At 37.7% G+C, this 13,542-nt stretch overlaps 1 protein-coding gene across 2 annotated transcripts in view; it reads right to left on the bottom strand.

The window, feature by feature from the left end:
- SAMSN1 (SAM domain, SH3 domain and nuclear localization signals 1) overlaps positions 1-13,542 on the bottom strand; it is a 139,511-nt gene that overhangs the window by 99,341 nt on the left and 26,628 nt on the right. For both annotated transcript variants that reach the window (XM_043593838.1, XM_043593839.1), the window contains 3 exons: positions 12,950-12,987; positions 11,154-11,240; positions 3,865-3,944 (listed from right to left, as the gene is read on the bottom strand). In XM_043593838.1, coding sequence (XP_043449773.1) covers positions 3,865-3,944; positions 11,154-11,240; positions 12,950-12,987 — 205 coding nt within the window. The remainder of the gene's footprint in view (positions 1-3,864; positions 3,945-11,153; positions 11,241-12,949; positions 12,988-13,542) is intronic.

The raw sequence follows: 13,542 nt of genomic DNA, 5'->3' as shown, positions 1-13,542 counted from the left end.
ATTCACTGATCAGAATTGGATCCCATGACCACCCTAGCTACAGGGGGAGCTGAGAATTCAAATACCTAGCCTTGCAGTCTCCATCAAAAAAGAAATTGGTTGAAATGGGTGTGAAGTGATGTAAGCCTTAGAAGAGAACCTAACACACCCATACATATGCAGGCATACTTTTAAAAATGAATTCACTCAGCAACACTTTTTCCACTGAAGGAGCTTAGGGAGAAAATGTTTTGGTGCAGTCCTGGGTGGGGGTGCTTGACAGTGCTTAATATCACCAGCACTGAAAGTAATAAATGTTATCCCTCTTTTCTATCATGAATATGAATGACGCTCTGAAGGCTGAAAGCAACCTCAGAATTTACGTGAGAAATGAGGCATGAAACATTTTGAAAATATATTAGCCCAAAGTCTGTATTACTGCATAGTTTATACCCTTTTCAATATGCTACAAAAGGTCTGAGCCATCAACTGAATGCTGCCAGAAAAGAACAAATAAGAGCAAGGATACAAAAATAAATGCTGGGAGTCAAGTTACCCCAAGATGTTCTTTATGGTTGGGGTAATGATCACGGTTACCAGGCAGTCTGCTGTGCTTCAAACTCTCCGCATTAGCGCTTGTCCTGCCAGCTGGGTTCTCCAGCAGGTTTATCCCAGACCCAAGTAGTCAGAAATAGTTATGGAGCTAAGTCACTATTAAAGAGAGCATTCTGTGAACACTTCCTGCTCCTACCTCCTGCCACTTGGTTCCTAGTACTTTCTTCTATGCCTTAGATCTTTCCTCTTCTCTTAAGCACATTAAAGGAACATGTCTAGTTGAGTATTTCTTTTCTTAAAAAAATTTTTAAGGTTTATTTATTTTTGACAGAGAGAGAGAGAGAGAGAGAGAGACAGAGACAGAGACAGAGACAGAGCATGAGTGAGGGAGGGACAGAGAAAGAGGGAGACACAGAATCCAAAGCAGGCTTCAGGCTCTGAGCTGTCAGTGCAGAGCCCGATATGGGGCTCGATCTCAGGAACCTCTAGATCATGAACCTGAACCAAAGTCAGATGCTTAACGGACTGAGCCACCCAGGTGCTCCAAGTTAAGTATTTCTGATTGGAAATTCAGTTAATGTTAAAAGTTTTTACGATGAATGTTTTTTATTGTCCAAAATATATTTCGTAGGCCTAGTCACATGATAACTATGAATATGTTTTACGTCCTATGAACTTTATCTCATGTTAATGATATTCAGTAAAATTGCCAGCCATATGAAAATATTGACCCTGTTAAGATATTATTCATTATTTGTTTAAGTTTATTTATTTATTTTGAGAGAGAGGAGAGAGAGAATGTGAGCGGAGGAAGGGTACAGAGAGATGGGGAGAGAGAGAGAATCCCAAGCCAGGTCCATGCCATCAGTGTGGAGCCTGATGAGAGACTCAAACCCATGAACTGTGAGCTCATGATCTGAGCAAAAATCAAGAGTTGGATGCACCATGAACTGAGCCACCCAGGTGTACCTCTTCATTATTTTAATCATTTCTACTTTTACATGATCTTTAAATGTTCTATAATGAATATATATCATTCTCACAATATAAGACAAAAATCAACTTCAGTTTTTCCATGAGGCTACTGTCTTGCCAGACCAGACATGAGCCAGGTTTGGGCTTGGAAAGTGAAATTGCATGGGGCATCATATCAGTAGACAAGTGCCCATCAAATGTCTGGACGCCATGGAGTCTCATGGTTCATGTACTTAGCACCATCAGGACACTCATAAAAATACCTACTCCTGGCCCCCAGACATGATAATTCATTTGGACAGGGGTGAGGCTCAGAAGTCTGCATTTTTAACAAATATCCTGATTCTGACACAGACAGTCCCCAGGCCACATTTGGAGAAATATTGCTCCGATAAGTCATTTGCTCACTTGATAAGAGGCTACAGTCTGTGCCAAAGTCCATTCTCATGGACGTCACCGACAGGTCAGTTTGCCCCTTCACACGAGAGAATGTGTCCCTCTCTCTGCCCCCGTCTTCCAAAGGGTAAACAGCTTTGGCTTTTCCTCAGTCACAAGGAGTTAAAAAATTAACAAATTGCATAACATTTCTTAATACTTAATAGTATCTCATTATAGTATTTTGTCATACAGAAAAGGTGTTTCTTAATTAGCTAAGTTCAGTTGAATGCCCACCATGAATATGAAGAGATATACTAAAGATAGTAAAGACCACCCTTACCCTCCAAAATGAGAATTTCTAGATTAGATATCTCCTGCTCGTCAGTCCCTGCTTATGGATTTCCTCAAATGATCTTTAATGATAAACTACATAGTACAAGTGAATAGTTACTGTTCTAGAAGGATCATTTCTTAGCCAATGGAAATGCCAAAGAAATTGGTAAAGATTTACCTTGAACCCTTTTCTTCCAAGAACTTTATATGTTATTTTCTTCATTCTAAGACATGGTTCTGGTTTTCTGCTAAAAACCTAAAGAAGGACTTCTCTCGGCACAACACATGTCTGGGAATTCTTACTGTAAATCAGCCTTCATTTCCTCCTGGCTATCAGACAATGTTTCACTTAGATACTGTATCTGAGGCCTCATCTAAATTTAGGAGAATGAGACTGCATATTTCAGAAATAATCTCCCAGCCGCACTTGTGAAAGTGTCCATCCCTCGCAAAGAGTAAAAAGAGGAGGAAGGGGGAGAGAGGAGCCTTGGGGGACAACAATTGAATTTGTTTTAAGCATCTTCTAAATGCCAGCCATGATGCTGAGTGCTTTACTGAAGTATTTCACTTCATCCTCAGGACAGCCATGAGACAAAGTTTCTTTATAGACCAGTTTTACAGATCATGAAAACTGAGGCAGAGAGAGATTAAGTAAGTACTAAGGGGCAAACTAAGATTCAGAGCTCTGTTTTCAGAGCTCTCCACCGTGCCCTGTGGGAGAGCTCACTGGTTAAAGGCCCTCAGGCAATGTGGTGTGGACCCTCAGGAGCGTAGGATTGTGACTCTGGCACTGTCAGAACAGCCAGTAGAAACTGTGGTTGATAAAAAGTTATGGTCCACTGTCTACTCCATCGGACGGCCTCCAACAGTCTCAGGTAGCAGGCCGGATTGAGGAACGCGAGCTCCTTTTGCTCACCAAATCAGTCCCTTACGATTCAGGCACTGTATCCCGTCTTCCTATTGATAAATCTACTGCACCAAGGAAGGCCAGTATTAACTTTCTAATAAATAAAACTATCAGAATGATTAAAGAGAATCTCATGGCTGTCAGAAAAATATCAAAAATCAGTATGATGCTGGAGTTGGCCCGACTGACGCACATACTATTTTTCATTACAGGGTGAATAGCAACTATTTGGCTGTTAATTAATGTTATATTATTATTACTATCAGGGAGGCCCGAGGTTCAGACATTCTTAATTGCCTGAACTCCTGGGCTAACTAATGCAATTTATAAGGGATATGTCAGAAATAATAGTATATGCTTTTATATCAAACGTAAAAACATGAGGGACATGCCCCTCACTAAAGGTTGCCAGACAGTTCTCAGCACTTAACATAGGTCTTGTCAGAGAAAATCCCAGTACATTAACTTAACAGGTTTAGAGTTACTTATCAAAAGGCTGTAGAGCATGATGTTTTGCATAATCAAAATGGCTTATCAACTCAAGGCATCAGTGAACGCTTTCATTTATATTCCAATTCACAGAGACATAAGCGTATCGACTACAAAACAACCTACAATAACTAAAGATAAAATAGTTACAAGGCTAAGTATTGTGCACTACATCTAGAGTATTACAGAGCTCAATAACAAGATGATGTTCACAAAACACCACACCAAGTGTTGATTGTTCACATTACCTGACAGGAAATGCCTTGTGGTTTTTTTCCTTGAAAAGTATGCATGTAATTACTCAAAAGAAAATCCTCTTCATTTAGATCTATGAAAAGAGATAAATGTTATATATAGATCATCAGAAATTACAGGATTTTAGAAGTTTAAGTGCAATTTAATACTCATTATAGTTTCGTTTAGTCTGTTAAGGTACTACATTGTCTAGATCATAAATGTTTTATTTTCCTAAGGATATGTTATTCTCACAAGAAACAGATCAAAATAAAATACAAATTTAACAACACCACCACCAACAAAAATGAAGAATGTTGCTGGCCATCTGTGTATCTGAGCAAGCCATGGAACCTCTGTGGGACTCAGTTTCCCTCTCAGTAATAAAAGAGTAGCATACTAGCTACTAAAGCCACGTCTAACTGCAATATGCTAGATTCCACGATGTTATCTCCTCACCTGTTTCTGTTAAACTAAGTTTTCCACCTCTGGCATTTTGAGTTTCATTAGCTTATGTCTTGTCAACATAGATTATTTGTGTTGAAGTTGTTCTATGTATGCTTTTGCAAAAGCTTTCGAATGTGGTGTCGGTTCACTTGCAGCTACATGAAATCTTCCAACATTTCCCTTCCAGGCTCTGGAAAAGGGGCTCCTTTTATGTAAATCTGAAATGCACATGCGCTAAAAGAGGGTAGCCCTCTACACCTCACTTAATCCAACCCGCTTGGATGAGGAAACTGAAACTACAGAAACCACCTGGCCACAAGGTCAGTGACTTTCCCTCTCACCTTCACTATTCATGTGCAATCACTGCTTCAGTTTCCCACTGTTCCTTGTTCTCATATTCACTGGGGGGAGAAAGCGGCCAACACGACCTACCCTCCACACACAGTGAAAAACACGGGCAAGTTGTCCTCCAAATCCCCATCTTGGCTCTCTTGAAAAGATAGTTCAAATTCCCAGCTCAGTCTCAGAGTTGTTTACATCACTAACAATATTTAAAATCAGAGTAACCACAAAGGATTCCAGAAAATACTTAAATGTTAAAACGAGCTGGTTTTGTGAGCTGGCTCTTTGAAGCAAGATTTTCCGTTACAGTGTCAGGATGCCAGAAGCAGTTTTGGCAACTTATTTTTTTTTTTTTTAAGGATTTGTATTCAGGAAAAAAAAAATCTGTGCTCTGTTCCTTCATTCCTTTTCATCTCTCCCCTTTTTGGATTCCTTTAACATGAATTTTGGAGAACTCCCTCTATAATTATCCTTCTGGGTATGGGAAAAGAACAGTAAAGTGGTCACCTCTACTCTAGAATCCGGAAGCATCACAGGAGTGTGCACGATGCATTTACATCGCTTATGTAACAATGCAAAGCAGGAAAATGAGTGATTCAGATGCTACTGTGGGGACGGATCACTATGACTCAGGGTACTCCTGGGAGAGGTAGGGCCCCAGTGGAAGCTTGAAGCGTGGATGTAGTTTGGAAAGGTAGAAGAAAAAGCAAAATGACAAACATAGAAGCAGTGCTATGAACGCTAACCTACAGTGTGGAATAAGTGGAACATATTTAATTAAGTGTAGAGATTGAAACTGGTCAAATGATAGGCAATTCTGAATATAGCATAGAAGGAGGTAGGGCTGGAAGAGTAAATAAAGTAAAATTTCAATAGTCCTTGAGTGCCAGGTCGAGGAATTTGGACATAACCTACTAGACCAATGTTGCACATATAAATATATCTGCAGAACTCAAATAAGTAATTTAACTAAATGATGTGAATTTCGTCAAGGAGATAATGGGAGACATGTGGTGAGCTGAAGAGTCACCATTGCTCTCAGCTTTCCCAACTGAAATCACCTCAGACTTTGAGCTCAGGATTGTCGGTATAAATACATGGATATTCATGTAAAATTTCCTGATTTTTAAAATACTGTATGGTCCAAACAGCCTTTTTCTCAGAATAACTTCAGTTACACGGCTACCAGTATGTGGCCTCTGCTGCAGACAATGGAAGACCTTTGAGGGTCTTGGACTAAGGAAGAGACACGGGAAAAATTGTATTTTATGAAGATTAGCCATTTGTTTTGTGGTCTTATACACTTTTATCTATTTGTAATCTCCCAAATATTACCCGACGAGAGAATATTTATAAAAACGGAAGCAATTTGGTCCTACGTAGCAAAAGAGTTGCAGTGGATGAATTAGGCAATATGCAGTTGTGCTTTCCAAAAATGGCCACCAAAATATCTCTCATACCACATATTCTGCAATATGAACTTGGCATGCCTCTTCTTACTGAATTGAGCTAGTCTCAGTAACTCACTTGTCACAGGACAATGCAATGTAAATGATCATTTGTAAGCCCCCAGACTAAGTCAGAAGAAGCCATACAGCTTCTGCTTTGATCATTTGGGATGCTCACTTTCCAGACACTTCCTCCATGATGTGTGAGGCTCCCTTTTGTGTCCCTCCCTCTTGCAACCCAGCTCTTGGCCTGAAGAAAGCTTGTGTCTCTTGGAGAGGCCACACATTGTTCTCCAGTCAAAAGTCTCCACTGAGCCCAGCCTTCAAGTTATCCCAGAACAGGTGCCAAATATACAGGTGAAAAAGATTCTAGATGATTCCAGCCACCAGACATTGGAGTCCTCCCCAGTCAGGCAAGTCTTTTCAGAAGAAGCTTCAGATATCATGAAGCACTTGTCTTGAATAGATTCCTGACCCACAAAATTCACGAGCCTAATAAAATGTTGTTTGATGCCCTTAAGTTTTGGGATAGTTTGGGGCACCTGGGTGACTCAGTCTGTTAAGCATGGTCTCAGGTCATGATCTCACGGTTTGTGAATTTGAGCCCCACGTCAGACTCTAGGCTGACAGTGCGGAACCTACTTGGGATTCTGTTTCCCTCTCTCTCCGCCCCTCCCTGCCTCTCAAAAATAAATAAATAAATAAATATTTTTATTTCAAAAAAGTTTTGCGGTAGTTTGCAGCAAAAAGATCATCAGAACATGCATAAACTACATAAGTGAGTCACAAGCAATAGTATACATAGGAATGCACCATTCAACATAAACATTCAGACTCCAACTGCCCCTCAAATTCAGATGCAGGGAAGAAGTGAGATTAGGTAAAAAAGCAATATTTCTAATCAGCTTTTAGGTGATTCTAATGAAGATATTTCTGACCATACTCAAGCAACTATCATCCTAGTAAGAACTCCCCTAAAGAATTAAAGAGAGATTCGTTTGTACAAAACACCGGGATGCTGAACATTCTCATCACTCAATTCAGAAAGACCTCCTTGGAAGAGGCCCACTTATAGTGGCCTTTGCTCAAGGAGTTTATCCCCACAGGATGAGTGTGTAGATGTTCGGCTGTGAAATAGGGCTTCTCTCTGTCACTCCTCATGTAATCCAGTCTAACCAGAGTTAAATTACAGGCTCCAGGGAAACAATCTTTATTTATTTATTTTTAAATATTTATTTATTTATTTTGAGGGGGGCGAGGAGCAGAGAGAGAGGGAGAGAGAGAATCCCGAGCAGGCTCCGCACTGTCCTCACAGAGCCTGATGTGTGCCTCAATCTCCCTAACTGTGAGTTCATGACCTGAGCCAAAATCAAGAATTGGATGCTTAATTAACTGAGTCACCCAAGCTTCCCGAGGAATCATTTTTAAATTAGATTGTGGTCCCAGAAAATTAAACAGAATGGTAAATATGTTTGCGACTTTATACATTTGCCATCTTGAATGAGAAGGTATCAGGCCAACAAAGAAAGAGAATTAATAAGGTTTGGAAAAATTAAGTCAAAATATTTACATGCTTACTCTGAAGAGGCTGGCCAAACAATAATATTGACTAGAATTCAGGAAAGGTTTCAAAGGAATGGCAATTCAAGTGCTAAACTGGAAGGCCCTAACTACATCGCTCCTCTGCTAGGTTTTTTGGATAATGAATCTCATCAGAATCACACGAAAAGGGTATTTTTAAGATAATTTCACACAGTATGGGCGAAATTCATATTCCTTTCAATACTAACCATCTTTCTTGACCTTATCCACCCCTCACTTCCTTTACTAACAGGTCAATTATTTGGGGCATATTTTACGCTTTATGGAATAGTCTGTCGTGGTCACACCGTTTGAAAAATCTCCAAATATGTTCTGCGTCCTTTTTATTATTTAAAAAAAAATTGCTTTGTTTTTATCATTTGTACTTTCTGACATTAAATGTGAAAACCTTGTTCTGGATACTGTCTTTATTTAAATCAAAACTTGATCTTAGGTAAACTCCAATTCACAGATTTCAAAGTTTGTTCTTTTCAGACTTTTATTTCCTTTGTAAACCTAAGGCCAAAATAAATTTGAAAACTTTAAATTTGATTTTAATTTACTAAAATATGTACATGATGAATATTCTGCCTGTTTGTGATGCTGAAAATACAATTAATATGAATTACAGATTAATTTTCCTTCATACCTACACTTTGCCAATGCTTCAGTCATAAAGTCCTGAGCACTCAATTTATCCTGCATTTATTTTACAGATGTAGTCTCTTTTAACAGCACAGATGGAGGTTTAGATAAAACTCTTCTTATAAGAAGGAAATGGACTAGATAAACTAAAAATATTATGCTTCTGGCACTCAACTTATTCTGATAAATTTTGTCTTAACTGACACAACATAGTCTTTTATCAAGCTATGTGAATATCTTTGTGGATTAAAACACCAGGCACAAATCCTTGGCTAAACATAGCCTGTGGACGTTTCTTTCATCAGGCCCAATAGTCTTTAGGTCTAAAATTAATATATTAGTTTGTTAATTATGCTTATAATTTGCTTATATGTTATGTTTATATACATATTATGTTTATAACATGTTTATAATTAATTTGTTAATGTTAATATATGTCATGTATAAATACCATTTTGAAATTGAAATTGAGAGAAATACCCTTTTTCTTTTTTTGGTCTTAGTGTTTGTAACAGATTCTTTAGGAGTTTTGCCACTCCTACTATTTAATTCCCTATATATTGTCTTCTATTTTATTGCGGCTGTCTTTAAAATGTCATCATTTGTGTTCAATAAAATAAAGGGCTCTGGATGATAACAACGATGCACCTTCCGGCCTCCATCTCACTAAACCTCACAGACTGCCTATCCTCAGACACAGTAAACCTCTCTGAAGTAATTATCCAATTAACAGTTGAAAAGTAGTGTTTAAAATGAGAAAGAAATATTATGGGTTGATGTGTAGGGCACTAATTGCCTAGAAATACTCTGAGCTTTCCAAATGAAGCTACCCCTCCCATAAAATCCAAGTCCACAACGTGTGGCCCTCCCTCCCCCCTGAATTTCTCCCCTCAATTTACAGTGGCACCGACAGCCTTGGTCTCAGGCCATCAACTCTCCCTAGCACAGCATTAATCCCTAAGAAATGTCCTGTGACTCAGCTGCTACTGCTGAAATGCCAGTTGAACTTTTAGACACACACACACACACACACACACACACACACACACACTCACCCAGGCACAGACACACACACAGGATATAGGGTAGCTCAAGAATCCGCGAAACCAAAGCTAAGAAGCTTTCTGTAAAGGATTTCTTGTTTGTTATTCTTCTCTGGCAAAGAACACATCACTAATCAGGAACTCCGCATTTTAAACCAAGATTTTTTTCTTCAGAGTAGCTGTAATAGAATCACCTGCCTATGACTCCTCAATTAAAACAAACAAAAAAAAATCTCAGAGAGGTAGTTTTAGCGAATAGAATTCTTGAGGACATTTGTGGCAAAATCTATAACTAAAAATAATTTATAGTGCAATTATAACTTCTTGATCCATAGGTCAATACCCAATAATCTAAAAATCGCATGTGTTTATTAAAGGGATGCACGGATGGATGATGTGGATGAGTGTTTGACTAATCTACAGAGAGTGTGAATGAAGATAGCTGGCATCCTTGGGGTGAAGATAGAATCCAATCAAAACATGATATTAACACATTTCCTCTGTTGTGATTAAAAGATAATATCTAGGGGGTGCCTGGGTAACTCAATTGGTTAAGCATCTGACTCTTGATTTCGGTTAAGGTCAAAAAAAAAGAAAAGAAAATATCTAAATCCCAAATGTTTCACCAATTTATTTACAATAAATTGTAAATATTTAAAAATTCAGTTAAATTTATTCAGCAAAATGTTACATAATCTTGAATAAAACTGAAATGTTTCAAAATAAATTATTTTCATAAATAATTACTTTGTAAATCTAAGAGCAGTGTTAAACAAAAGGTGATATCTGGACAGAATATAAAATCAAATTATTAAGCTCCTAGTGATAAAAATGCATTATAATTTCCTTCCTCCCAAGATATTAAAAATATTTGTAATTAAAAACTAGAAATTCTTAATCAGTAACTAATATAATCAAGAATTTCTTGTTCCAGTAACTACAGAAGGAGAATACCAAGCAGATAACTTTTTATGCTGTTGTTCATCTTCGTGAACTCTTTTTGTTTTTTTAATTTTTTTTAACGTTTATTTATTTTTGAGACAGAGAGAGACAGAGCATGAACAGGGGAGGGGCAGAGAGAGAGGGAGACACAGAATCCGAAACAGGCTCCAGGCTCTGAGCTGTCAGCACAGAGCCCGACGCGGGGCTCGAACTCACGGACCGTGAGATCATGACCTGAGCCGAAGTCGGACGCTTAACCGACCAAGCCACCCAGGCGCCCCCATCTTCGTGAACTCTTAAGACTTCCTGTTTTCTTCATTGCCTTCCCAAAGTTAAATAATTATAATTATGAAGTCATTTATCATTAATAAATTTTTTACCAGGCTGCTGATTTTTGCTTCTTGGGAATTTTTAAGTCATGAAATGATATAATTTTGTATTAGTAGTTGAGATTATTCTTTTGTATTTTTTAAGGAAAACCTAAATGTAATAACTATTGATATACTGATGTTATTTTTAGAGGGTTTTTCTATGTGGTGATGTTTAATACATCATAAAATTCTTATAGACATTAAAGACTTTCAAATATTATTTGCAATTGATTCTTCAACAGGCAACCTAATTAGATTCCACTTCCTTTTTATATGTCTGTATGTATCGATGCACATGTAGACACACACACGTATCACATGTATATATGCTATTAACAATACGTCCTCTCTATTCTAGTTGTTTTTCCCTTTTAAGTAGACCACAATGCCCAGCTTATTTTAATAAAGATGTAAATTTTTCCTACCTGCCCTTTAAACTACTTTGGGAAAATGCAAAGTCAGCTGAACTAAATTTAACAATTACCTTTTAGCTGACTGAGTCTTCTGATGTGGGAATCATTCTCTGGCTTGCTGGGTTCTTGCCAGGTTGTGTCATTCGCTATTTTCCTTTCTAAAAAAGCAGAGGATTGGTTAGCAGAATTCACGGTAACATCTGTCCAGTAAGTATAAGAAATTTAAAATCAGAACAAGATCAGCACACGGTTGTAACTTGGAAAGTGATAAGAGAGCTCTCCAAAATGGAGAGTTCTACTCCCTGGTGGACAACCCCAAGTGGCCTGTGGGCTCTCATTTATTTCCATGAACTACAAGGACCCACGCATATGTGGTAGAATGGTGCTATTGAAATACTTGTTGATAGTTTCTGATTACATTATTCTTTGAAGTATTTCTTCTTTTTTATTTTTTTTTCAAATAAATAAGTTCAAATGTCTCCACCCTCCACGTTCCTCATCATTTTCAACAAAATGACTAAGTGTGTACAGAGTCCATTGAGCTGTGATAGTTTCAAGAAACTCCAATGTGAGATCTTGAGTGGAAGAACAATAACTTGCTCAGCCCTGTCCTCCCAACACCTGCAGCAGGGCCTGGGCACGCTGTGAAGGACCAGACTGCACCAGAATGAAGAGTTAAGAATCCCTTCTAATCTCCTTACCCAAGATGAATCATTCCACATGCTGTGTTATCATATTGGAAAAGTAAATTTGACATAATGCAACCAAAGCATCTCATGGAAACAAAGTCAGCATACCTGTGCTGTTTATAAAGTCACTTTTTGCTCTCATATTTGACTATGGGGAAGGCAGTCCAGCATCAAGAAATATGCTGGGATGCAAACACCTATAGCTTTGTGTGTAGAAACCACATAGCATGCTATGAGAATAAATCTAGATGGAAAGCAAAACTGTGCCTTACTTCCTTTAAGATTATGCATTATTTAAATCAGGGATGATATTCAAAATGACCAATTGCCTACAGAGTCTTAACTAGTGACATAGGACATAGCCCCTGTGGACGCTGCCACTGGAAGAATATGAGACCTGATTAAAATACAGACACCCTTGGAAGCTTTGGTCTGAATGAGCTTTTCAGAGCCTACCTAGAAGACAGGTTTTGTAAAGACAGGGAAAGGAGTTTGAGCATCCAGCTCTTAAACTCTGCTGGGGAGAAAGGGCACCCACAAGTTTGACAAAATGCATAAAAATAAATTATTGACTGAATAATCCAGATGTTTGGTCACTGTGACTATTTTATAACTTGTGACACTATACTCTGCAAGAGAAGGAGAGCCATTATCCATTAGCTTTCTATAAGTGATTAATAGAAGTAGATATTTGCTTCAGAATTAAGATAGAAATTAAGCCAATTGCCTTTATTAGTACTACAGATACTGTAATCACAAAAACAGAAAAGGTCCGGTGTTTGAAGAGTCTTTTGTAATACAAGCATTTTTTTATTTATTTTTTGTTCACTCTTAGATTCATATATCTAAAAAGATATTGAAGAGGTCACCTTGACCATGGTCAGCCAAGCTAAAGTTGGGAAACTGGAAGATAATCATCCAATAAACCATCAAAGAGAATTATATTTTTAATGTAAAAGGAAATTGTTCTGAATAAATCAATGATTTCTTTGTCTTAGCCATTTACAGTTAGAGTGGAACCACATTCCTTTTTTAAAAATTTCTTCTATAGACTTCAAAGACAACTCAATTTGACTTCCATTAATCACTTATTGTTGCTTTATGGAAGGAGCAGAAGAAAAGAACTTTTAAGGAAACAAAACATATTATCTGCATGAGTAATCTTATAAATTACTAACCAAATCCTTTGTTTTCAGACCTAGATCTCCGGATTGACCTAGAAGAATAAAAGAAACATATTTAAGTCTACATCTAGTAAATAACATTTTTAATCAGACAGAAATTAGATCACCTAGACATATTTGCAATACCTTTGAGAGCAGAAATAATTCTACCTCTAACTAAGGTCTATATATGGCCCTGAATTTTTCTGACCCTTGCTGGCAAAGTGCAGTTAATGTAAGTACAATCTTGGCCTGGAAATTTCCATGCAACATTCATAAAACCCACACACAAAAAAAGTGGGCCATTTTTACATGAAAGTGTCTCAAACTGGTCAACAGTTAATGTGGAAAAGCTCTTTTTGAAATACTTCTGTTCAATAAATACAGAAAGAATGATAGAAATTGAGTATAATCATATACAATCCCTAATGAAACAATAGATCTAAGCAATAATCAACAATCGCTGTTAAAACTTTTAATTGAAAGGCTGATGGGCAACTGTACTGGATGGATCAACCAGATACCATCTGAACCCACTAAGCAAATTCACAGTCATAAAAATAGAGACAACCAGATATATGGGCTTCCAGTGTAATGCAACAGGAAGT

Source organism: Prionailurus bengalensis, chromosome C2 (genome assembly GCF_016509475.1).
Source record: "Prionailurus bengalensis isolate Pbe53 chromosome C2, Fcat_Pben_1.1_paternal_pri, whole genome shotgun sequence".
Classification (NCBI taxonomy): domain Eukaryota; kingdom Metazoa; phylum Chordata; class Mammalia; order Carnivora; family Felidae; genus Prionailurus; species Prionailurus bengalensis.
The sequence above is the reverse complement of the archived record's forward strand: the minus strand, read 5'-3'. Positions and strand labels throughout refer to the sequence as shown.